Raw genomic sequence first — 26,352 nt, 5'->3', positions numbered from 1 at the left:
AGAGGGTCCATCTCAGGTGGAGATAAAAGAACTGTGAAGCTCAACAGTCTCCCCTTGTCCACCATGTTTGCCTGGGATGTGTGTTGAATACAAAGTGCCAGTGTTTATGCACAGTGTTTGAAAGTGTTCCTTGGCTGGTCAGTGACAATGGGACAGCCTGGCACAGACGCCTTTTCATTCTTCCAATCAAGAGAAAAGCAGAGAGTGTTCACCCAGACTCACCAGCTGAATATCCATTGGTGCTGAAGGATTCACACAATGGATCTGGGATGCTCTGTGTTGTATTCAGGAGTTTTGCAAAGTTCTGTTCTCCCTGGAGCACCAGCTGCTGTCTTCGCCCTTTTTCACTCTGCTTTTCCAAACGTCTGGCTCTGTATTCCATGATTACTGACTGCCTGCTGCTCTCCCTTTGCAGGAGGTGTGGAGGAGCAGTTTCCTGTACCATGGTAACCGCTGCTCCTGCTTCCACTGGCCTGGTGCGTCTCTGATGCTGCTGGCAGTGCTGTTGCTGCTGTGCTGCTATGGGAGCCAGCCACAGGGGAGGTGAGCAAAACTTCCTTAACTGAAGCAAGGTGGTGGTTTTATATCATCCTAGTACTGTCTGTACTGCCTGTACTGTCTGTGATTAACATAAGTGTTGTCCCTCATTCTAACTAGATACCTAGATGTCAGCATACTCACACTGGTTATTTCCTATCAATCCCTTCCACAGAACTTCAGCCAACTTAATTCTACTTCTAATAGGAGAGACTGAGGGCTTTTTTTTCTACATCATTCCTAGATATTTAATACTCCTAAGGCATTATCATAGTTAGGAAGTATTTTGAAACTGGAGAAATTAGTGGCTCATAGGAGAAGTTAGTGTGCACATGCATGCATTGACCATATTTGTAAAGTATTTTTTAATTGATATGGGTCCTTTCAGACCTCTCTGGTGCCTTTATCCTAAAGAAGTGTGATCATGCATTTCTTTTTGAGCCATAAATCTGTGAGCTGTGAGAATAAACAACCAGGCAGTTGTGTGTTTATCTCTGTGGGTGTCTGGCAGTGTATTCTGCTTGTTTACTCAAACCTCATGTGCATTCTGCTTCCTCCTGTTCTGCTGTGTGAAGCCAAGGTGCTGAGATAGTCAATGCACTGGCACTCTTCCTCCTGCTCCTCTTGGATCTCCTCATGATCGGGCGTCAAGAGAGGCTGAAGTGCAGAGAGGTGGAGAGGAGGCTTCAGACCATCGTTGATAAGATAAACGGTGAGGTCTCCTTCATCTGTCCCATTTGCACTTGTGTTTTCCTCCCATTGAATCTTTCCCAAAACCTGATCACATGCATTCCTAATTAAGCTTGCTAACCTTCCTCCGTGTTGCACAGAAACAGGCTGTAGGAAGTGTGTTCTCCTCATGCCTGTCCTGTAAAATAGTTATTTTGAACTGTCATGTGGCCATGTGCTTCCAAGATGTGTGTTAGCAGGTGGGTGTCTGTTATGGCTCTGCTTTGGAGTAATTCAAATCCTCATATCTTTATAAAAATATCTGCCTTGCAGCAGATGAGGAGAGGAGAACACATGGGGTTGTACCACAACACAGAGCAGAAGGAAACAAATTGCTGTGCATGAGCATCGTCTCAACGGGAGCTTGGGACCTGAGGGGGCAGCTCGTTTCAGTGGGGCAGTTTTAAGGACAGCTTTTAGCATTTCTGTTGTTTTTAAATGACTGTTTAGTTGTTAATACTGAGTGGAGAGAGAAGGGAAAAGCCATCAAGGAGGAAGAGAGAGATGATAAAAGATCATGGGAATGGGCTGAGCTTAGCATTAGGGGACTTACAACTGCTGCAGGATGTAAATCTGGAATTGCTGCCACTTCATTCTTTCGCACTTTGTGCTTTCAGATACACTTGGCAAAGAGGTGAAATGGCCAGACTCCATGTACCCTGACCTTCACATGCCTTATGCCCCATCCTGGTCCCTTCACTGGGCCTACAGGGATGGGCATCTTGTCAACCTGCCCGTGAGCCTCTTGGTGGAAGGAGATGTTGTGGCTTTGAGGCCAGGCCAGGAATCATTTGCTTCTCTGAGAGGGATTAAGGTAACTTGCTTGTCTAATTTCCCTGGCCTGTAACAATTTATTCCCCAGGTTTTTCTTGCAGAGTACAAATTATTGGAGTGTTTGGTTTCTTCTGACCTTGAAAATAGCTTGAAATTCCAGTTCAGTCAAGGACAGTGCATAGTTAGCCAGGCTGCATCTTCTCCATGAACTCCCAAACCCACTGGACAGGAGACACTAATGTTATACAAAAACACCATATTTCCTCCTCTCTCAGGTCAAGGGGAAAATGTAATGTACTGCTAAATATAAGTGGAGTATTATCCAGTAGGATAATATGACATACAAACCTCGTCCTTTATCCTAATTTTTATGTGCAGAAATAAAGTTTGTCTGCTTTGACCTTCTCCTTACTACTGATTTATTATAAAAGAAGGCAATAAAAAATACCTGGTATAGAAGTTAATTAACTACTCACAATATCTATACAAAGATTTTACTGCTTGAAGAAGGTTGGAAAAAGTATAAAGCGTGAAATTTACCTCTGGTGATTTAAATTTTAACTTTCACTCCAAATGCCAATTCTCATTAAAAAACCAGATGTGCTTGAACACAAGCCTTTGGACTCTCTAACCTTTCTTCTAGGATGATGAGCATATAGTTCTGGAGCCTGGAGATCTATTTCCACCCTTCTCACCCCCTCCCTCCCCAAGGGGAGAAGTGAAGAAGGGACCTCAGAATCCTCAGATCTACCGTCTCTTCCGTGTGTTGAAGACCCCAGTAATTGATAATGTCAGGTGGGTTAAATGCAGGGCACACTGCTTACCCAGCTGTCTGTGTCCTTGTTGCTGCCTTCCTGCTAAGCAGGTGAGGAGACCTGAGAAGTTTGCTTGGCAAGACTGCAAATTTACCCTGGCAAGTGCCACACTCCTATTGTAGATGTTGGCTTCTCTTTTGACAGCCCTCCCTCATAGCATAGGCTGAACACAGTGTTCTAATTAGGTCTGCTAGAAGGCTTATGTCCAAGGAAAGTGAAGGGTTAGGGTCTTGGTTGCTGAAATTTCCAGCTGTTTTCTGTTTTTTAGGTGGTGCCTGGAAATGGCTCTGTCACGGCCCGTGACAGCCCTGGATAATGAGAGGTTCACTGTACAGTCAGTGATGCTGAAATATGCTGTCCCTATTGTGCTGGTAGGTTTCATTCCAAGCCTTTATCCTTGAGAATAGCCATGTTTTGTCAGTAAATCTGAAGAATTGCAGCCATCAACAGGAAGTTGTGGCCAGGCTCACTAATGCAGCTGACTCTGTGTGTACCTTCAGCAGTTCAGAGATGCTGAGCCACGTAACCATGAGAGTGGAGGGAGGAACTGCAGCAGCAGATCAAAAATATATTTTTCATGCTTTCCCCGGGCTGAGAATGCTACAAGGCACTGAAAACACCTTCCCTGCAAGTGCCAGTAGTTAGGTGACAGTGTCATCTCTGAATTGCAGGCTGGATTCCTGATCACCAATGCCGTGCGCTTCATTTTCCAAGCTCCTGGAATTGCTTCCTGGCAGTACACTTTTCTTCAGCTGCAGGTAAAAGAGAGCTCTGAGCTTCACCACACCTCCTCTCCAGAGCAGTGCTGAGATAGATTCCCTCTGTCAGTGACTTAATTCATCCTATGACAGCATCCTGTGCTTCCTGGATCTGGAAGCATGCTGGATCCAGGAGCATTCAGTGGAGGAGGACAGCAGAACTTTCCTTACAGACTTACCTTTAAATGTTTTGTTCTCTCATTTGCCATGCATGTGTTTATCTATATCTGTGTATATGGTATCCTTTGCCTTTAAACTCATTAGTGTTTATGCCAAATTCATCAGGAAAAACAGCTGCAAGTTGGTGTGATTGATTCATGGTCTCCTTCATTAAACCCCCCTAAGGTGTGCACTGTTTGGCACCGCTTCTGTCCCCTTCCTTCTTGCCCTGGCCTTTTATCCCTGTCTTCTCAGTGTGGTGGAAAAGGTGTCATGTGAGAGGTTCTGACTTCTTGTCATCTGTGCTTGTTGGTGATCACAGGTTATTTTTTTCAGGTGAATGGTGTCTTACCCATCCTTCCGTTGCTCTTTCCTGTCCTGTGGATTCTTGCTACAGCCTTTGGAGAAGCCAGAGTGTTGGCCCAGATGAGCAAGGCCTCCTCCACCTCACTGGTAGGTTTCTCTCCACCTGAAACCATTGCAGAGACAAGGGCAGGAGATGAAAAGGCTCTGTGAAGTGAGAATTCAGCAGATGCGTCCACATAATTGTAAAACCTTGTTGGATCTTTGGTTGTCCCAGCTGTTGTCCCCTCTCCCTGGAGTACAATATTACTTCTTGAACAGATGCTTTAATTTTTTCAACCTCCCTAGGGATATCCCAAGGTGATAGGAAGCTCTGGTGATTCTGTAAAACTCTTCAAGGCATGTGTTTTCTGTCAGATAGAGTTTGTCAGAGGGATCAACATGGAAATAAATGCCCTGGGATGGCTGTAACTGGGCAATGTGTAGCCACTGAGAAGGAATGAGATACATCATATCATCTGCAATGCCCTGTGGGCTGAACAATCCTTTCCTGAGGCTCTGGAGCTTTGTTTGCAGGCGTGGCCTTTGAATAGGTCAGAGAGTAAGAGCAGTATCTGGTGGTTGTGCTGGTTTGGGGAGTGGAGTCTGGTGGTCTGATGGGATGTGGTCCTGATTTGGATGTGCTGTTGCGTGTCCCTTCTTCTGTCCTGGTGGCAGTGCTGGTGAGGTGCACTGAGCTATGTTTGTCTTCTGTTCCAATTTCTCTTACTTGGATGGAGTTTCTCTCTCCATCTTGTCCTTCCTTGGCCTCTGTGGTCCTGGGTCTGTGTTTCCTATTCCTTTCTCTCTAGGTGAACATGACTAAGCTGCCCGTGTCCTGGGAGGAAGGTCACATTACATCCCTTGGTAGCATTTTGCACCTTTAGAATCTCTTCTCAATGTTTTCACCACTTTACCTTTCCTATCCATTCTCAGCATCACTTAGTTTGTACTTTTGAAACCTCCCTCTTTCCCGTTACAATTTGCAGTTCAGCTGGGAAAAGCCAGAGCTCCTTGGCTTCCTTGCTTCATCATTCTCAACATTCCCATTTGCCCTGTCACTCATACTTGCACCTTCTTTTTTTCCTTTTCTGTCTTCTCCTTTTTCTTGTCCAGGCAACTCTGCCTGTCCAGCAGCTCTTTCTGTGGCATCTCAGACATGATCCTCCATCCTTGCTGCTACAGAACAGCTGCTGTGACATGCTTTGGTCACTTACCCCCTGACCAGGGCAGTCACTTGGCCTCCCTATTTCCCTCCTTCCTTCTCTCTTCTCTGTTCAAAATGCGGCAGGTAAGACCCTTCTCCTTTCCAATCACTTGGCCTACTTGGTGGCAACTTGGCCACTTCTCCACCTTCTTCCCCTTCTTATCATGTTCAAGCTGTTTGATTCCCAATTTTTCAAGGCCAGAGGTGACCTTTGTGACTGGTGGAAAGGACACAAACCAGTGCCCCCCTAAACAAGCCCCAAGTTTCATTACTACAGTTGGACTGCAGCAACATTCCTTTTAGAAAGGAATTTGCTGTTGCTTTGAAAACATTTGTACTGCCTTTGATAGGTTGTCTTAGTAATTATTTACCTTCATTACTAAAAATGGACATTCTGTGTTAGTGGGAATTTCTGCAGTATCTGATTTCCAATCCTTGGAAAATTTACATCTTTTGTCTCCTAGATTTAAGAGCAAAGAGCATGTCAATCAAAATTCTGGTCTGTTGTAACTACTCACATTCCTTTTTACCATCTCTAGTTAAGTAAACAGTTCAAGCACCTTGAGGCACTACAAGCATATTTTCCAAACCTCTAATCTTTCTCTTGGCATTCCTCTTAGCTTTCTCCTCTGTTTCAAGATCACTGTAGGGTTATGAATCTCAAACCCCATAAAATATTCCAGTAACAGCTTTTGATAAATTTCAGAATAATTTGGACTTTCTGCTCTGTGTTCCCTTGTTTGTACAACAAAGGATCCCATTAGATCTTTTAGCCACTGCTTTGAAAGGCCAGGCTTTGTTCAGCTGCAGTTACTGCTTTCTGAGAATCCTCATCCTGTAAATCCAACCTCCATTTTTGCACCTAAATAGACAGCCTTAGTTTTGTGCCTGGTTTTGCATACTGCCCAAGCAATCCATATTGTTCTGTGACAGTAGTCTGTCCTCTTTACATTGCACCCTGCCCTAAACTTTGTATCCTTTACAGTCTTTATCAGTAATATGTTGTTTTTAATTTTCTCTCAGCTTATTAACAAAATACCCAGATTTTGTCCCTGCTTGAGCTAGTAACACATTATTGCAAATAATTTCTGTTTCTCTTCAATTTAGAGATAGTCTATTTCTAATATATCTAACATGAGTCTTATTACTTTGGTATTTTCGTTAGAAAACTAGTCAAGCATTTAGAATCAAGTCAAATTACCAAATGGTCTATATCAAAAGCAGTACTTTTATCAGACAAATTTGTAATTTTGTCAAAACAGATACCACAATAGTTTGAGGAGATTTGCTGCTCATATAGTTGTGGTGTTTGGCACTGATTTTATTATTTCATTTTTTTTAATTGAGTCTCATATTAGCTGCTCTTTCATTCTGTCTGAAATCAAAGTCTGTCTGGGGTCCTGTGGTAACTTGGATGGTTCTCCTTCCCTTTTTGGGCATTAGCACCACTTCCATTGAACTGGGATTTAATCCAAAGTTCAAGCCTTGTGCAAAATCAGCAGTAACAGTCATTGTCCAGACCTGCTAATTTAAACATATTTACTTTCTGTAGCTGGTGTTGGAATGGAAACTATTTCATAGTTATCATATGGTATGATTGTATCAGTGAATAAGGAATAGCAATATTTATTTAACACGTCTGCCTTGATACAATGTAATTTGAAATTTCACTGTCTTTAACAAGCAGTGGTCTGGTTTTAATCACCAACTGGTATACTTTTCCTTATTTTTTATGCTAATTCTTACTTCTATTTTCACTTTCACTCAAAACTGGTCTCTTATTTTTACTATGGGATTGTTGCTTTTTAAAATTGTAACAAAATATTCTTAAACAGTTCCTAATTATCCTTCGTAGTTCTCAGTTTAAATGATTTCTGACATATTTCTCTTGGCTCTTATTGGCTTCGTTAAACTGATCCTTTTTCAAGTGCCAGATATATGCATTATTATTTGGGCTATAGTTTCATATACATATAAATGTAATTGCCACGTTCACTTACGGTTATGAATAGACTTAAATTTAAACTTTTTCAAAATTACATCTAGTGTGGAATACTTTGTGCTGGATGCAAAATTTCTGAGTTAGTGAATTTCTCAGGGTAATTCCAAGAGCGCCATGGTGGTGCTCCTCTATAATTTCTTTTCATTTCCTCTCCACATCCCATTCATATCACCTCATTCCTCTGTGTCCATTGTGTTCCAGGCACCTGCTTTTCCAACCAGTCTTCCTGTAACTGACCCATATAAATTAAAATCAGATCATTCAATCCTGGCTCTTTCTAACTAAAAATAACCAACCAGAAAGATCCTCCTCTGGGTCTAATTGCTATTATTTTCTCTGTAGACATTTAGGTAATGACTGTGTGTTCCTCTGTGATGTACAGCACCAAGCACTTTGCCTGTGCTTCACAAGTAGATAAAAACAGAGTCCATTAAAGACGTAATTGCTTTGATGAGTTATCGGTCTGCCTTGGTACAGTGATGCCTACAGAGCAGGACTCCTGCTTTCTCCTCCCTGAAGGCACATCCTGTGGGAAGGATGTTCCTCATGGCACATTTCTGTGCACAATTATAGTAACTGGTCTCTTCTCTTGCTGCAGCTTGCTAAGTTTTCAGAGGACACTCTCAGCAGCTACACAGAGATGGTATCTTCTCAGGTACTATTATTATGAATTGTTTTCCTCCATCTTCACTGCAGAACTTCATGATATCCTTTCCCTTCCTCTCTGATCTCCTGCTTGTTGCTAGACCCTTTTTACTTGTATCAGTTGTCCATTGTCACTCATTTGTTGCTTTAATTTGCTGTGCATGCAGGTTGCATGTCTTTCCCCTCCACCTCCCCATGTAAATACTGCTGGCTAGAGTGTGAGGTGACCTCAATACTCAGTCCAGTTGGGCTTTTCTGAATATTGCAAATGGTTTGAAATCAACATTTTCTGTCCTGGAGACAGTACCTCTTTCAAGTCCTGTTGTAGAAGTAAAATAAACTTTGTATAGTGTGTGTCTGAAAGAAGTATTTTGCTTGTACCAGAAAAACTTTGTTCAAGCCAAAACTAAAACCCAGAGGGAATGGTGGTCAGCACCCAGACCAACTGCAGAGGGACCGTGGGATGTTCAGGCTTTTTAAAAGGCTGATCCTGCTACATAGGCTTCTTATCAGGCTTAAGCACATTACTGGTGTTTCCAAAGCTGGGGCAATTGAACATTCAAAAGCCCTTTTTCTAGGGAAGGAACTACTCTGGCCACTTTATAAATTGCATTATCCAGGTTAAACAGGTGGGTAGAGGAAAGACACTTCTCTGTCTGTCTGGTGTTTACATTCCCCTTTCCCTAAGGAGGCAGATGGACTCCAGGAGTGATTAAAAATCCCTCGATGTGATAAGAATCAATTCCTGTCTCCTTGCTCCCAGTCACTCAGAGGAATGCACATGGGTGCACACACTTGTGTTTCCTTTGCTGAATATTTTGGTGCCTTTCTGTGCCAGTTCCTCATTTAGCTGGGATGTTTTTCAGATATTAAATGGGAGTGATTTTAGCTGACCTACCTTGTTGAGGAGATCTGTTTCTTTCCTTTTGTAACATTTTTGCTTAGAAGAAACTGGTTTAAATAAGAGCTTTTTTTTTTTTTTTTTTTTCTTGGTGATAGCTCTGGATTGTTTTGCATTTGAGCTTACTCTGTACTAACCATTAGGATCCAGGGAGCATGATTTGAGGAGCTTTGGAGTGCTCTGCAGTCACAGTATTCCAGAGTAACAGCTAAAAAGCAGTAAAATAACACAGTAATTCAACCATGGTTTTGCTGGCTTTAGGATTCCAGAGGAAAACACACAGCTCTGGTGCTTTGATTGATTGCTGCCATCCAGACTCCCTCTGAAACATGTCTGTGTAGAAAATGAAGGGTTCCAACTGGACATCTTAATTTTTCAAAATATCCCCTTCTTTCTGCTCCATTACAATTCTTTTGCAAAAATGGAGTAGTCAGGGCACTTTGGCTTTGTTTCTGATGCTATCATTGCCTCAGTAAGTAACCTTGAACAAGTCACCTCACCACAGGGACCCCATCCTTTACCTGATTTGCAGCATGGTGGTGGGAACTGAAAGGCCTCAAACTCCACAATCCAAGGGGCTGAGTTCCTTCAGGATAAAAACACCAAGAGGTGATAACTGATTCACTCAAAATGAGCTCACTTCAGAATTCATTTCTGTGGTTTTGGGTAGACAAGAGGTAGTTTCAGTAAATTCTCAATTCAACAATCAGACTGACTGTTAGCAATCAGTGGAAAGGGGAATAAATGCTTTTCCCTGGAGAACACCAGCACTGTATCAGGTAACAGGTTCCCACAGAGACTGATGTCTATCTTACAGTGTATCCCTGTGTTGAAAGTGAAAGCAGGTAATGTCATACTCCCTTTTTTTCCTTCTCTCCCTTCATCTTCCACTGAATGAGTCTCTAACTGGCTGATGTCCTCTGCTTCCCTCCTCAGGAAATGATACGCTGTATCTGGAGCCACTTCCTCTGTGTTTTAAAAGGCAAATCCCCAACTCTGAGCTTCACTTCCAGCTTGCTCCACAGTCTGGGATCTGTCACTGTGAGTATTGCTGGGTTGTCAGAAAGAGGAGCCCTGCAAGGATGCTTCATTTGCATCATTCATGTTATCCTTCCCTGAGCACAGACTGCAATCAGTTCACTGTGCTAGAATTAGAAACCCTTCAGGCACCTGTCTTTCTAGAAGCATTTATAACTGTCTTGTCATGTCCAAGCACATTTACAGGCTAAAACAATGGTTTGAGATACTCTGTGACATCTGACAGGATGTCTGTATCTTCCAGCTCTGGTTCTGGTTAAATTATCCTCTTGATTCCTGTGCAAGAACCAGCTGTTTTGGGTCCTGGTAAAGTACTAGGTGGTGAAATAGGTTGAATAGTTGCTTCCTTCCCTTGGTCTTCATGCCTAGTTTTGTAATATGGTGAAGTAAAATTGGTGTTAAACAACCCATCAGTCTTATTAGAGCAAGGAATTAGTGGATTTTGTGGAGTGTTATTAGGTGCAGTTTCTTAAGAGAGAAAGTTGGCAAAGGAGAGACTTGTCTATCCTACCATGTGTTTATTAAAGTCATGATATTTACAACTATGAATGAACACAGATGTTTTCACTAAGATTTTTGCTTTCTTGGGGGTGTTGTGGGATGTTCTAGGTGCTCTGCTGTGTAGACAAGCAGGGGATTCTTTCCTGGCCAAACCCCAGCCCAGAGACTGTTCTGTTCTTCAGTGGGAAAGTGGAACCACCTCATGACAGCCACGAAGACCTGACTGATGAGCTTTCCACACGGTCCTTCTGTCATCCTGAGATGGAAGATGAGGTAAGTGATCCTTAGTCCGTAATATAATGTGTTGGCTGCAATCATAGTTTGACTGACACACAAAGTCATATTATAGAGAGGCCTTGTAGAGAAGTCCCGTGTCACAATTCTTTGCTTAAAGATGAAGAAGCAAGTAAGGATCCTTTTCTACAGGAGTCCTGAAGCAGCAGGTGAATCAGCAGTGCCTTGTGTTCAACTGCTGAATCACCACCCTTTGCTCTCTTGGTCTCCCACAGCCCCATGAAAGAGATGCTTTGCTCTCTGGCCCCCTGGCAGACACAGTGCACATGGCCAATGAACAGGAGAGGAACAACTGGTCTGGTGATGCTCCAAAGGCTCCTGAAGCCTCTGCCCACCGAAAGCCAAACAGCAGAAGCAAACATCCTTCTGGATCCAACGTGAGCTTTAGCAAGGACACGGAGGGTGGAGAGGAGGAACATACTCAGGTAAGACTTACTGGAGGGGCACACAAGTAGGCTTTTGTGGAGCCATAACACAAACCCATAGAGTCCCCACTGTTGGGGAATTTAACTGGGAATTCCCTGCAGGATTCTCGGCTCAAGCTATATTCACTGTAACAAACTACAATTTCTCTGCCTGTTGGACCAGGTTGTTGGAGACAGCGAGGTGTTGGCTTGTGAGGCTGAAGACTTTGTGTGTGACTACCACCTGGAGATGCTCAGCCTGTCCCAAGACCAGCAGAACCCCTCCTGCATCCAGTTTGATGACTCCAACTGGCACATGCACCTGAATTCCCTCAAGCCTCTGGGCCTGAACGTGTTGCTCAACCTGTGCAACGCTGGCGTGACCGAGCGGCTGTGCCGCTTCTCCGACCACCTCTGCAACATCGCCCTGCAGGAGACTCACAATGCTGTGCTGCCTGTCCATGTGCCCTGGGGCCTCTGTGAGCTTGCCAGGCTGATAGGTGAGGAGGAACTGGATGAACAGACACAGAGAAATCAGAGCTGTCAATAGACACTTAATCCTTAGAGAGCATGAGAATATTTCCCCAGTCCTGTTTGCTGAGGAGGTGGAAATACAGAGCTGACTGTGTTGTTGTTTGGTTGCCAAAGGAGTTTATTAAAGAGATGGCTTTTGGCAAGTTCTGACATTGTCAGTGCTATCCAAGGAACAAATGTTATCAAGGATAGTGCCAGCCAGCCCTGGCTAGACTTCATATTCTCCTGGTGTGAGTCTGCCAGTCTCATTAGGAGACAAAGAATACCTGCTAATTAACAGATATCTAGCCTGTCTTTACAGTAGGGCTTTACAGGGAGTTTGGGGATAAATTATGTACCTCTGCTCATTTTACAGGTGGGAAAATGGAGGCATGGGGCCAGTAAGAGGTTAGAGGTAACATTAGGATTAAAAACTGGAAACTTGAACTCACTTCCGTGCCTGTCCTGTGATGTCACAGTTACTCTCATCAGTAAACAAGAGCATGAACACTGTAATTACTAATCTTTGGATTACTACACTTTGGAGTGTTTTTTATCCTAGATCTTGAGCCATATTTACATAGATGAATAGTGAGCACAGCTCACCTACCAATTGCTGGGGAGGTGTCAGAATGATCACAGGCAAAGTGGGTGGCACAGAATCAAAAGGGACTTTTCTTTTGCATTGATTAGAGTCTGATTTTCCTCCTCCTTGTGTTCATGTTTCAGGTTTCACACCAGGTGCTAAAGATCTTTTCAAGCAGGAGAACTATTTGGCTTTGTATCGCTTGCCAAGTGATGAGATGGTTAAGGAAACCATCCTGGGGAAGCTTTCATCCATCACCAAGAGGAGACCCCCCTTGAGCCACATGATTAATCTGTTTGTGAAGGACACCACTACCAGTAAGGCTGCCTCTTTCCCTGGCACCCACTTGGCACAGGGGGAGATTTCCTCAGAGAGCCCAGAAAATGTCAGGCTGGAAGAGCCTGGAGTCCCTGTGGGGTGATGCCCCTGCTCTGCCCATGGCCAGTGCAGATATGATTAAGAAACCTCAGTGATCATCTGTGGTATTCTGAGGGGGGGGATTCTTCCCAGCCTTGACTCACTCCAGGATCACAAATAATTTTTAAAACATATTTTAGATAGCATGTAGTAGACCTGTTTTCTGTGAACAAATGGCAGTACAGAGTATGGTATGGGTTTACTGATTTTTTAATAGGCTTTATGATGGTAATGAAACTAATACTGCAAGGGATTGAATATCACTCTGGGTTTTAGTTAATAATGCTCATCCTTCTGATAAATCATAAACCAATATCTTTGTGAGATATCTAGTGTATTACTTTACACAGTCCTATATTGCATACTAATAAGAAATCACAGAACTCCCATGCAAACTCACAGTGACCATGAATATAAACCTGAAGTCATGCAGACTTCTCCGCTCTTTCTACGCCTTCCTTCTCTCATAGGAATGGACTAGGATGGAAAGGATGTACAGCTGGTTGAGGTCTTAAAGCACCTCAGAAAGATTTAACAGCTTGCCTGTCAGAGCTCTTAGTCTCTTTGTAATTCCTTAAATTGACTGAACTTGGCTCTCTAGAGTTGACATATGTTCAATATTGAATCTGAAATATGATCATTTTGCTGGCCAGAGTTTTACCAGGTTAAATTGTCTTCTCTCACCCACTTCTTAAATTTTTGTCTGTATCTGGGGAGGAGCTTTTTCATTTGTTCTGATTGCTACTATCTTGCCTTTGTAAGTGGGAATTGTTTTGATGCTGAGATTTTTAGTTTAGAGAAAAAACCTTTAATGTTGCCTCATTTCAACTCCTTATCCTCAGTTTTAAACGGTTTAGGTTAGAGCCTGGAGCTCAGACGAATAGGTGTGACCTGGATTATGCTGTCTAGAGTAAATTCTAAGAGGAATTTTGCCAGTTGGGTTTGGTTAACCATTGGAACCCCTCTCACACAATAGTCTTATCCCTTGAAATTTCCTAAAATACTGCCATTTTAGAACCAGAAATACTGGATTGTGCAGATAACATTGGGTGAAGTCAAATGGCTCTGTTTATGCACAAGTCAGACCAGATGATCATAACTTACCTCTCTCCACACATTATTTGTGAATAAATCTTGGAGTCCACCCACTTCCATGACATGCTGCAGTCAAAGCAAGATACATAAATTCTACAGCTGTAGCAGAAATAGGAGGCAGCTTATCTGTATGTTCCCTTACTATTCTATTGAAATACGTGTCTCACCATCTGGCAGTGCTCATCCCAGATCCATAGTAACCACATGGAAATGAGGCGCTCACGATGTCTTCCACTGAGGAAAATGGCTTGATACCATCTCTGTCTTCCTTTGCTGGAGCTGCACTGCTCCATTCCTTTTGATCTGTCTCATTGGCTCAGCTGGAGCAGTTTGGTTCTTCCCAATGAGTCCCAGCAGCATGAATGGCTGGTCATACCCCCGCCCTGTTAATTTGTTTTCTCCCCTTTTGCCAGAGAAATCCTGGCCTGAGAGTTCATGATTTGGGAAGGGAAAAGTCTGAGCTCATTTTACTGGCAAGGACAGCTCAGTGAACTCCTTGCAGTTTATAGTGTCTGCAGTCATTGCCACCTTCCCCTTAGCAGGGCTGTGGTGTGGGATTCTGGTGGGAATTAATGGGAAATGGATTGCAGTTGCAGACAGGCGTGAGCATGGGTACATCTGTGCATGTGGTCATTGCAAGCTCTTGCTCTGTGTCCAGGACATAGGTTTTGCATGGATAAACATCTCTTGTTCCCTCTTTCTGAGCAAGGACTATCTGACCTTAGGAGCAAGGTGGGAAGGATTAGGTGTTTATACAATAAAATTAACCAGAGCTCTGCACAAGTGCTCCTTTATGTCCCTGAGACAGGCTCCTTCTTTCACACACAGCTCTTATTCGTCTTGGAGGTTTGTTATGCTGATAAACTTGGCTTGTGATGACTATTTATAGCAAAAGCAGAGAGCTGCTATGTTTTGGAAAATCCTCCAGTGTTCCTGAACGTCCCTGGCTGGTTTGTGTTGAGGAGATATTATTGGCTCTGGGTTTCACCAGCCAGTGTGAGCATTAGCAGTCAGCAACAATGCCTGCAAGAAGCCTTTGGGCTCATTTTTCTTGGCAGTGTGGTTTTTTTTTTTTGTTTTTTTTTTTTTTTTTTTTTTTTTTTTTTTTTTTTTGTTTTGTTTTGTTTTGTTTTTGCGGATTTTTTTTTTTTAATTAGCTCAGCTTTGAAGCTCTTGGGGACAAAGTCACAGAGCAGCTGGAGGAGGGAAGGGAGACTCTACGTGCAGGAAATGTTAATGGGTTGATAAAAATGAGAGGGAGCAGGAGGTGTGGAGGGAGAGAGCCCCACGTCCCTGAACTTGTGTCCTATGCCTGGGACCTGCATCAGGGGTGTCACACACCTCTGAGAAAAACTTTTTGAGACCTCTGACTACAAGAGGGAATAAGAGATTTTGAGTCTGTATTAAAAATTAAATAGGGGGAGAAAGAAAACCAGGACAAGCTGTGGTGTCCGTTGATTTTCAGTTCTTCCCTAAATACAACATTTTTAGAGTCTCTTATACTGAACTTTTGACCCATCCTGATTTAACACATTTTCAGGGTGAAAATGTGAAACAGGCTGTTATCTCACAGGTCACACTGTCAAATTATCTTCTGCTACTTGAATGAAAAGTGTTCAAGAATAGCTCTTACCCTTTAGTTCCACGTCTGGCCTAAAAATGAATGTACTTTGCAGCGTAGGCAGACTTTGATCCCCATAGGCTCATCACTGCTGCTTGTACTTTCATGACAAGAGGCACAATGGAATTTCTCTTCTTCTGCTCTGTGGGATGCAGGAGCAAGATATTATCCCACCTTTATAGGAGCAGGATTGATACACAGGGTAAGGGGAGAATAGGAAGGGACTACATGGCTCATATTTTATCACAGCCTTGTTTGAATCCACAATTAGACAAAGTTGCAGGTGCATCATCAATTCTGAAAAATTTCTTGATGGAGACTGAAGACTTCAGCAGAGGAAAAGGGGATATCTGGAATGCATCAAAGCATTTTGTGGGAACACTCAAGTTTTAACAAATAAGGGAGGAGTTGGTGTGATATGCTCTTCCTGGGAGCTGTATATGTGATGCTGACTCATTGTTCTCCTACACTTCAGGCACTGAGCAGATGTTTTCTCATGGGACAGCTGACATCATCCTTGAGGCCTGCACTGACTTTTGGGATGGTACCGATATCTACCCCCTCTCTGGCTCTGACAGGTGGGCAGCTTTCCCATTGGGGGCATTCAGGAGCTGCAGATAAAACGCAGAGGAAACCTGGTCACTCTGTTAAAATTCTTTTTGTGATGCTTGTTAAGCTTTTTAAGGGCTTCAAGTAGGTTATGAACATGAGCCATCTCTGCTTGTAATTAATTGTTATCATAGCATGTAAGAGATCAGATAGCAACAAGCATTCAGTTGGACTGGAAGAGCAAGCCACTTCTTACTGTATCTGTTGGGATATTGTCCTCTTGTAAGTTGATTCTGACTGTACTGTGCAGTAGGACTGAATTATAATCAGGTCATGCTGGTGGCAGAGAATTTTTTGTTGCTTTTCAAGAAAAATGTGTTGTCTTACATGAAATGCAAAATGATCAATTGTGCCTGAATCAGTCCACACAATGCATCACGCTCTTGGAGTCCTGCTGCAGTATCTGACAGTGTGTGCTGCATTTTCATCTACAGGCTGAATTGCTGTTCCTCTTAGCACAGCAGACCAGTAACATTTAGTTTCACTGCCTTTTCACATTGTTCTTCTAAATCTGTTTATCCTCAAGTGTGAAAAAACTGCCACTTATCCTTCTTGGACTATTGATGATGTTACAAGCAAATTAAAAATCTCATGTATAGTCTAATTTGTTACCTTTGTGAATTCAGCTTAGAGAAGGAACTTTACCTTATTTCAGTGACTGAATATTGACTAAATACAGCTCCTGGGACCCAGACTCTGAAAGGAGATAGGAGAAAAGTCTGCTCCTGCAACTATCTCTGCCATAGATCCTGTTGTCAGAGTTGTCAGTTCCCTCTTTGGTGTTTATTTCCCTACAGATAAATTATGTCTAATGAATTAAGCTTCTTCTGTCATGCAGTGAACTTTCTTGGAGTCATCTGGCAGCCATATAGAGCATATTAGATTAATAAGTGTATTTGAAGAGCTCTGTGTTCATACCCATCAATCTGATGAGCGAACAGAAACATTTACCACTGCTCCTGTTGGAATATGTGTTCTTGCTGCCCTGCAGTGCCAGCAGCATGGAGAATGCAGAAGCAGTAGGGAAAGGCTTCTTCAGACTTTCTAACCACTCTTTATGGAAGACATTTTTCCAAATACATGTAACTACAGCATTTCTGTATTGTCAGAAATGTGGCACACTTTTGCTAACTTTGCCTGTTTTTTCTCTCTTCCACATAGGAAGAAGGTGCTGGATTTCTACCAGCGAGCCTGCCTGTCAGGATACTGCTCTGCCTTTGCATACAAGCCAATGCACTGTGCCTTGTCCTCCCAGCTCAATGGCAAGTGCATTGAGCTGGTGCAGGTGCCGGGGCAGAGCGCGATCTTCACATGCTGCGACCTCCCCGGGACCACTCCCATCAAACAGAGCAGCCGCAGGAATAGCTGGAGCTCAGATGGTATGTGAGTCTGCAGTCCTGGCTGCAACCAGGTCTGCTGCTGGCCCAGGGGCTGCATCTGATCTAGTCTAGAGCTGTAAGAGCATTCTTATTCGGAGTAGCAGATGGAAATTTGGTAGGAAGAGTTTCTGAAGTAGATGTGTTTTTGGAGGAAGTAATGATGTGGCAGCTGCTGGGGTATTTCTAGTTAAGTTATTGAAGCTTACAGAGAAATTCTCCTTGTGGGTAGTCTGTTTCTAAAGTAGGCTACAGAGAGTCAAGACTTCTGGGTATTTCAGTACTTGTTTTGCTATTTGTCTGATTTTATGGAAATCATATATGATGGGCTTTTCAAAGGATTGAAATGTATAGTGCTATGCAACTATTATTCCTTGATCAATTTTGTTGCTGTACTGAAGGAACTGATTCCCACTACATGAACATGACATGTACATGTCCTTCAGAACAGCAATGGAAACTGAGAAGGAAGCACATACCATTACATAAATCCAGGAGGCTCTTTTGGAAAACCAGTCTTAACTTCTTTCTGCCTTGGTCTCCCATTCTGTAAAATGTGACTAGTGGGGTTTCCAACAGCTAGGAACAGTTGTGACTGTTTTCAAAACACTTTTGAGTCCCACCTGTGGCAAGCCTTGCAACTGTATGAAGTGTTTTATTATTTTGTTCTGCATGCTGCATCCAGCTCCCATTCATCACAGACTGATGTGGCGATGGTGATGGAACCCTGTCAAAGAGCCTTTGCAGGCTTTTTGCAAGTGTTTGCAGGGAACATGATTCAGTTCCTTTGCATCAGCCCCATCGTGCTCTGATGCCGCTGTGCCTCAGCTAGACTTACCATGTTGTTAGGCACAGTAGGATGTGTTTTAAAAGCACACGTGAACATTATGAAGCACACATCCTTGACCTTTCTACCCAAATACCTTGTGACTGATCCCTGCCTTCTGTTTTATCTTTTTCCTTTTCACGCTTGCCGTTTCCCACTTGTGTTCTTGGTCTCCTATCTGGGGACATCCTGAAACCACTTCTGTGACTGGATATGCTGGGACAAATGGATGTCTCTTCATCTTTCCTCCTGTGTTTGTGTTCCTGCACATTTCTGTGTCTGGATACCGTGTCCTTGGTTGTCACCTTGGTGGCCTCCCCACCATGTGTACTTTGTCTGATGCACATGTGGCCCCTCATATCTCAATGGGATTGCGTGTTGTTTGCATGCCTGAAGAAGGGATTGGGGAAGTGATGGAGAAGGAAGACTGTATCCAGGCTCTGAGTGGACAGATCTTCATGGGAATGGTCTCATCTCAGTATCAGGCCCGCCTTGACATTGTCCGCCTCATTGATGGATTGGTCAATGCCTGCATTCGTTTTGTCTACTTCTCCCTGGAAGATGAGCTCAAAAGCAAGGTAAGCTGTCTTTGCTGAACCCCCTGACCTTGCATGGCCCCTGGTTGTCTGAGTGGAGAGTTTAGCTTCAGTGCAATCTAAGGTTAATCTGATTCAGCCCACTAATGAGTCCAGAAGGTACCTGTGCTCCAGTATGGCATCAGTCTGCAGTGCTCTGGCCTGGGCAGCCACTCTAAAACCCTTTGTCTGCTCACCCACAGGTGTTTGCTGAGAAAATGGGCCTGGAGACTGGCTGGAATTGCCACATATCCTTAACACCCAATGGTGATGTGCCTGGCTCAGAGATCCCCCCATCCAGCCCCAGCCATGCTGGCTCCCTGCACGATGACCTCCATCAGGGTGAGAACTGTGCCTTGGCCACTCTGAATGCCATGTGTTTCCTGGGTGGTTCTTTTAAACCCATTCATAGGTTCCTGTGTCCAAACTAGACACTTGATCTTCAGAGCTTTGAGTACAAAACTCAGAATGGGCCTGAGGTGCGTGTGTGTAAGTGACATCACTTTACATTTATAACCTTTCTAGCCAGCCAGTACCAAGTTTTTGGAAACAGACACCCTTCTGTGCACCAACTAGCATGAATTTATGTGCTCATGAGTGCTTCTGGTTCTTGCTGGGGTCCTGGTCAAGCCACTGAAGGTCCCTTGCCTGTGCATTACTCTTTATTTTCTTACTTCAGCTGTGATTTCTTTATTCTCTTCCCCTAGAAGGACAGCAGAACAGATAAAGTATCGTGTCTCAAAAGATCAGAGACTAGGCTCACTTACCTACCTCTGAACAGATTAGTCATCTAAAAATACTGCATTTTATATGACTGAGTGGGAGATCTGAGTGTTGCTAACCCAGAAAATCAGGCTTCAGGTTTCCAGGCTTCTGCAGTGCCACGTGCATGTCCCACATGGGTGGCACAGGGGTGGCAGAGGCAGGTTTGTGATTGTTGTTTATGCTGCTTCTCTCTGCTCCAGTTTCCCGAGATGATGTGGAGGGGCTTCTGCTGATGGAAGAGGAGGGGCACTCGGATCTCATCAGCTTCCAGCCAACAGACAGCGATATCCCCAGCTTCCTGGAGGACTGTAACAGGGTGAGGGCCTCTCTCCCTGTACACCTCCTCCTGTTGTCATGGGCAGGAGTGTCACCTCAGTACTCCCAGAGGAAATTCCTCTTCGAAGGAGATTAGTTTCCATTGGGACCCCTGATTTCTCTCTTCAAGCTTGGTATCTAGAGCCTGGGAAATTTGGGATTCTCTCAGTTAGTTACAAAGAGCTGAACAGCTCTTTGCTTTGGAGTTTAGGAGTGGAGGTTACCAAACATGGGGTAACCTTGAGACCTGCATCTCAGTTCCTCTGGGTCTCATGGGCTGGGCAGGGAGTGGAACATCCCCACTTTCCATGCAGATAGAAGAAACACTCTCTCCTCCAGCTATGAGCCACAGTCTGGTGCTGCCCAGTGGTCAGAGTGTGAGACAAGCCCTTCCTGCTTCAGAAAGACCTCACACACCTTCAGCAGAGATTACAGGAATATCAGAGATACAGATCAAAAAAATCTTTTAGGCCTGGTTTTAGAAGACAAGAACCCTTCTTGCCTTGCTGCAGGTTATGTGGCTGCAATTGAAATAGATCCAGTTGCTAGAAGACAGCAGATGTGTCTGACTAGATTCTCCACACAGGCAAAAAGTCCTTACAAATCCTTGAGCACAGGTTTGTCACACTGACCTTACAAACCCTGAGGGCAAGCACAGGCAGCTTGGCAGGTCAGTGTAGAACTTTATCAGAAAATTTTTGGCAGTGGCTTGAGAAAGCCAGTTCTGTCTGCTGGAACATAAGTTTGTATCTGATCTTGAAGTTGCATAATTCTAGGAATCATCATTCTCATTTCAGCAGTTCCCTCTGAAATGCCTCTCTCACACTCCCTGCTTAATCTGTCCTTTTTCAGGCCAAACTCCCCCGGGGGATCCACCAGGTGAGACCTCACCTCCAGAACATTGACAATGTGCCTTTGCTGGTGCCCCTGTTCACAGACTGCACCCCAGAGAGTAAGTGGCCTTTCCTACTCCTATCCATGAATTTCTTCCCCAGCTCCTTGGTCTGGCTTATTGAAGTGAGGACATGGGTGAAGGGAAGGGGATACCTTCCAGTAATTTAGAAGGACATACTGATATTAATTACCCTCTGTTGCTACCTGTGGGGAGACAGGTGTTAAGTGAATTTTAGTGCAGCTGTTGTCCAGCTGCTGAATTGGGCTGAGAACCACTCCTTTCAATTTGCATTCATAAGAGTCACAAAAGCAAACATCCAAAATGCTACTGCCTTTCATTAAATAAGTGTTATCAGTGTACCAGGAGACTTTGATCTCTGCTCACAACTCTTCTATAATTCAGAAATCACTTCCCAGAAGAATTTTTCCCAGGCAGTTGCTGTCAACACCTTCTGCTGCTTTGCAGTTTTTGATTGCAGGAAGCAGAAAGGACAACATTTCTCTCTCTCTGAGGTATTACTTAAAGAAAGGGGCTGAGTGCTCAACTGGCAAATAACTGCCAAATCTCCAGTAAGTGTGGAGCATCATTATGATTTGCCATTTTAGTACCTCTGGTCACAGTTTCCAGCATGTCAATCACAGTCCAGTCTGCCTTCACACTTAGTGCCCAAATTTCCTCTCTCTGACAGAAGTGACAGCTCCCCACTTGATCCAACCCCTCACTGTGCTGCAGGTCTTTGTGCACCAGGCATTTAGTGAAGGTGTTTACAAGGGAATCTGCAGAGGGGAGGCTTGGGGTTTTTTGCCTGGAGCATTCTGGAAAATCCATGTATACACAGAGCACTGTGCATGGAGCTACAGAACTAAAATCAGATCAGATAGCAGCTTTGACTTAGAGGTCCCAGGGATGTCAATAAACATACTGATAGAGGGTAGAGGTGGTGGTGGGTGGGAGTGCAGGAACTGGGCTGAGTATGGCTAAATGTGGCACTGCTTTTGCAGTGCTTTGTTACATTCTCTCCCTTCCTTTAGACTTGCAACAACACTAGTGATGTGCTGCTGAGTTTGAAACACTGTATTTATTTTTAGTTAGAATTATTTAGGTTTATTTAATTTCTGCTGTTTTCTAACAAGAGCATTTTATGCTGAAGCTGTTTTATGCACCCAGGCTATACCTACAGCTCTGGTCTGAAAGAGGTGTGCTGGAGATGCAATCTCTGGGTCATAGTTCTGTGAACCACAGATAATTCCTGCAGTGGCAGGTATATAGAACACCTGGTGTGCAGATAATTAACTATCTAATGATGTGCTTTGACTGTGGATCTCAATGTACAGAGTGGTGAGTATCAGATGGGGCGGTTTTAAAGGATCTGTTTGTTATCCAGATTGGAAAGAGTGTGAAACACTGCATTTTTGTGTGCGTAATTACATAACACACTATTGCTTCTTCTGTTCCTTTGCAGCCATGTGTGAGATGATCAAGATCATGCAAGAGTATGGGGAGGTGACCTGCTGTCTGGGGAGCTCTGCCAACCTTCGGAACAGTTGCCTCTTCCTGCAGAGTGATATCAGGTGGGGGAGGGTCTATTCCTCCTCCAGCTGCCTTTGCCTTCATCTTAGCAAGTACCCAGCCGTGGGTGACACCACACCTGTGGGTTGTGCAGGGAGGTGCTCACAATTGCTCTGTCCATTTTTAGCTGCATTTGTGTACAAGAGGGAGATTTGGGGGGATTGGATGGGGATGTCTGTTTAAGGCCCTTGACACACAGAGGTATTTCCATGTCTGAATGGAAGACAGCTCTCTTACATGCTGGACTGTTGTGCCCCAACTGCCATTACAGATGCTTTCCACTGGGTGAAAGAGTGGAAGTACCCCATGGATCAGCCAATTTGTTGACCTTGTGCCACAAACCCAAATATGTTCATTATTTCTCTGTGAATAACTGAAACTCTAGGGAGATTGATCCTAATTTCATGTTACAGCTCAGGCTTCTCTACTGAGCAAGTTATACAGAGCATGGTATAGCACAGAGTGACTTTCTAAGCTGGACTGCAGTGAGACAGTTTCCTTGCTGGGATGAGACCTTTCACCAACACCCCCGTGTTGTCCTTGCAGTATAGCCCTGGACCCTCTCTACCCATCCCGCTGCTCCTGGGAGACCTTTGGCTATGCCACCAGCACCACCCTGAGCAATGGCTCTGAGGAGCTCACCCCACTGCAGCTCTCAGGGCAGCTCAACAGCCTGCCCTGCTCCATGTCCTTCCGCCAAGAAGAGAGCACCAGCATCATCAGGCTCATAGAGCAGGTGAGCCAAGCAATCCCCTCTCCACTCTGCAAGGAGCAGAGCCAGGAGCTCACACTAGCATTCTGCTTGAGGTGCCCACAATGCTGCCAGCAGGAGCTTTGTTTATGTCTCCTGGCTTTTGTCAAGGAAGCACAAGAGGGAAAAACTTCCTGCCTGGCCCTGTGTAGGTGTAGGGAATGGATTGGAAATGGATTGGAAATGGTGTCTTGTGGCAACAGAACATGAATACTGTTCATCTGGATGAAGTATAATCTTGCAGAGATCCCTAGCCAGGCAACAATGCAGTGTTAAGGAGAAGTGTAACCCTAGAAAAGCCAGGAGTTTAAGCAAACTTACCCCTTGGCTAAATCCTGCCTTTCCTTCAGAACCTCTCCATGTAGGCAAGAGACCTTCCCTTTTTGCTTTCAGTGTGTCCAGATCCTCTCCCCTCCCACTTCCCCTGAAGGCCACATGTTCTACCCCTGCCTGCCAGTAACTGCTCTTGGCTGGCAGCTGCTCCCAGCAGGGCTCTGAGGGCTTGTGCTTCCTTCCAGGCCAGGCATGCAACATATGGGATCCGCAAGTGTTTCCTCTTCCTGCTGCAGTGCCAGCTGACCTTGGTTGTCATTCAGGTGAGTCCTGGCCTGGCTGGGGACAGCGTTTAGCTCAGAGGACAGGAGGGCTCACATGGATATGGGTGGCTGCAGTGGGGCAGCCTCGAGGGAGGAACATGGCCTTCAGTCAGGTCTATACAGTGCGTTTGGGGAAGTTGTAGACAGAGACTTAGTGATGTCAGCTTGCGCTGCCCCTTCTCCCTGATCCTCATACATTTGCCTTCAAATCCTTTTCCCTGTAGAGTAGCATCCCCTGCAGTTCCTGCCACAGGAACATATGGAGGGGCTGTGCAGTGGCAGCCCAGTTACTCGTTCATCCCAGTGTTTCAGGGAAGAGAGCAGCGATTTGGGTAACAGGTCTGTCCTAGCACTGCTCATGCTCTTCACTCTGGGTTGTTTCTGTCCAGTTCCTCTCCTGCCTGGTGCAGCTGCCCCCCATCCTCAGTACCACAGACATTGTGTGGCTCTCCTGTTTCTGCTACCCACTGCTCAGGTGAGTCTGTCAGGGTGGAATCTCCTCCCACTCCCCACAGGATGCACAGAGCACTCCCTCAGCCTCACTGTGTCCATACTGAAAGAACGCTGACTTCACCCACAGCATGCTAAGAAGGCTGCAAGGATCATTCCCAGCACCTGCTTTGACAAGGTGCTTGGAAACAGTGACAGGAGCATTTGTGTGCTGCTGTGTTAACCCCTGCCTTGTGTGATGGAAAGTGGTGTGTCAGGTAGAGGCCAAGATACCACAGGTGTTTTTTTTCTCCCTTATACATTTGGAAGTCACTTCTCTCTCTGTCTGCACCTGCCATGAATAACACCTTTTACTGCATATGTAAAGATAAGTGCCAATGCTTCAAGCAGTCTGAGTAGGTTATTTGGGTTCAAATGTTAGATAAAAGCACAGTAGCTCTGGTGCCTGAACACATTACTGAGACGCTTAACTTACCTTTCTCCAGTATCTCGCTCCTGGGCAAGCCTCCCCACAGCTCCATCATGACCATGGCAACAGGAAAAAACTTGACTTCCATTCCCAAGAAGGTAGGTGGCCCCTCAGATTTAAATTGTCCACACATTTTTCTCTTCAATTTTGTCCCAGTGTTGATGCATAGCTGAGGCCCTGTGCCTTCCTAGCTCGCTCAGTAAATTGATCCATGGCATGAGTCAGGGAGGGAATCCCCTGTTCCAGGATGCCCAGAGGGCAGATCCTCAGTGCAGCATCTCATCTGTACTACAGGTTGTCTTTTGCAGCCACTGATTCTCTGATGGTCCATGGGGAGGAGGTTGTACCAATGACATACCCATGTCATCCTCCTTCCTTTCCCTTATTCACAGACTCAGCACTACTTCCTGCTCTGCTTCCTGCTGAAATTCAGCCTGACCATCTGCTCCTGCCTCATCTGCTTTGGGTTCACCCTGCATGAGTCCTGCAAAGGGGTGAACACGACCAGCCTCAACCTCACAGTCTGCTCCTCCATCATGCTGCACAGGTGAGGAACTGGGCCTAGCACATAGATCCCTACTGCTCCTGCCCTTTCCAAGGAGGACTGATTCCAATCCTCTAACAAGCTTCAGCCTCTTCCATGACCCACCAGGGCTGTAGCCTTGACAGCTACATCATTGCCCACTGTCACCTCCTTGTACCAGGACAGCCTGAGCTCATACACAAATTCCTCAGCTGTTAAAGGAGGACACAGTCCTGGTGGGAACAGGTCAGTTAAGTGCCCACTGTTGACTTTCCTGTGTCCTCTCATTCACTAGTAATGCTTATGGTGCTCCTGATTGGTTTGGAACATTTTCCAATGCTCTCCTGGTAGCCCAGAAGCTCACAGCTGGCCTGATTGTTTTACACACAGGTAAGTCCCTGTTCCCAGAACCCCATTCCCTGCTCTGGGGGAAGGCTTGCATCCTCTCTCTCTTTCTTTGCCCCCTATGCCAGAGCACAAACTCCCTGACAGAAGCAGACACTGCAGTGGCTTCACAGCACAGGCACAGATTCCCCCTATCTCACTAAACATTACCCTGGCAGATTAAAGACAACACCCTCAGAACTGATTCTACTTCCTACCAGTCTGATGAAGTGCTGGTTCTGTCCAGGCTCACCAGAAGAGCCAAATCCCTTTTGCCTTCTTGAAAGTTAGTAGCAGCATGTGAAGCTCTCCAAAAATATTCCCTGCTTCAAAAGTGTTTGTATCCCTGCTGCTATTCTGTGAAGTATCCCATTGCCTTCCCACAAAGAGGACTGATGCAGCTGTGACTGTTTGAGAGCTGGATGCCTTTTTAAACCCTCTGGAGGGTGGAGCCAGCTCCTGGCTGACCCTCATCACCTGCACCCATTGCATGGCAGGGTAGGTCCAGCAGCTCCCTGGAAATGCTGAAGGGTCTCAGCTCCCTGTCTGTTATGTCCCATGGTGCTGGGCAGACCACTGTGTATTGAAATGTGCAGGTGTCCAGAAATGCTTCCTGATTGATCTCCATCTTCGGAGAGAGTGGGTTGCTGTACTTTTGTGTCCCTCAGACCACCAAGGCAAGGCAGGGGTGCTTTGCCTGGCAGCTGTTTGGAAGAGCCCAAATAAAAGCTGAGCAAATGCTCGGTCCTGTACAGACAGCCCTGGGTCTCTGGCTAAATCTCTCTCTGGGCTGGAGCTTTCCTCTGTTGCAGCCCTGGAACAAGGGCACACCCACCCCTGTCCCACTCCCCAGACCTGGGCCTTTGCCTGCTCTGTTTTAGCTCCCAGGCTGTGAACCAACCTCACAGTGA

At 44.9% G+C, this 26,352-nt stretch overlaps 1 protein-coding gene across 4 annotated transcripts in view; it reads left to right on the top strand.

The window, feature by feature from the left end:
• Window positions 1-26,352, top strand: part of TMEM94 (transmembrane protein 94) — a 50,749-nt gene that overhangs the window by 20,006 nt on the left and 4,391 nt on the right. For 2 of the 4 annotated variants that reach the window (XM_053994766.1, XM_053994765.1), the window contains 26 exons: window positions 416-543; window positions 1,113-1,249; window positions 1,884-2,080; window positions 2,684-2,835; window positions 3,124-3,226; window positions 3,527-3,613; window positions 4,109-4,225; window positions 7,922-7,978; window positions 9,806-9,910; window positions 10,517-10,681; window positions 10,918-11,127; window positions 11,291-11,606; window positions 12,349-12,522; window positions 15,814-15,916; window positions 17,109-17,326; window positions 18,546-18,727; window positions 18,928-19,066; window positions 19,690-19,805; window positions 20,657-20,756; window positions 22,162-22,270; window positions 22,815-23,004; window positions 23,538-23,615; window positions 24,005-24,090; window positions 24,551-24,632; window positions 24,927-25,081; window positions 25,353-25,447. In XM_053994766.1, the coding sequence (XP_053850741.1) occupies window positions 416-543; window positions 1,113-1,249; window positions 1,884-2,080; window positions 2,684-2,835; window positions 3,124-3,226; window positions 3,527-3,613; window positions 4,109-4,225; window positions 7,922-7,978; window positions 9,806-9,910; window positions 10,517-10,681; window positions 10,918-11,127; window positions 11,291-11,606; window positions 12,349-12,522; window positions 15,814-15,916; window positions 17,109-17,326; window positions 18,546-18,727; window positions 18,928-19,066; window positions 19,690-19,805; window positions 20,657-20,756; window positions 22,162-22,270; window positions 22,815-23,004; window positions 23,538-23,615; window positions 24,005-24,090; window positions 24,551-24,632; window positions 24,927-25,081; window positions 25,353-25,447 (3,601 nt within the window). Of the gene's footprint in view, window positions 1-415; window positions 544-1,112; window positions 1,250-1,883; window positions 2,081-2,683; window positions 2,836-3,123; window positions 3,227-3,526; window positions 3,614-4,108; window positions 4,226-7,921; window positions 7,979-9,805; window positions 9,911-10,516; window positions 10,682-10,917; window positions 11,128-11,290; window positions 11,607-12,348; window positions 12,523-15,813; window positions 15,917-17,108; window positions 17,327-18,545; window positions 18,728-18,927; window positions 19,067-19,689; window positions 19,806-20,656; window positions 20,757-22,161; window positions 22,271-22,814; window positions 23,005-23,537; window positions 23,616-24,004; window positions 24,091-24,550; window positions 24,633-24,926; window positions 25,082-25,352; window positions 25,448-26,352 lie in introns of those variants that run through there. The other 2 variants (XR_008440029.1, XM_053994767.1) reach the window with 2 other exon arrangements.

This window comes from Vidua macroura, chromosome 19 (assembly GCF_024509145.1).
Source record: "Vidua macroura isolate BioBank_ID:100142 chromosome 19, ASM2450914v1, whole genome shotgun sequence".
Lineage (NCBI taxonomy): Eukaryota > Metazoa > Chordata > Aves > Passeriformes > Viduidae > Vidua > Vidua macroura.
The sequence above is the reverse complement of the archived record's forward strand: the minus strand, read 5'-3'. Positions and strand labels throughout refer to the sequence as shown.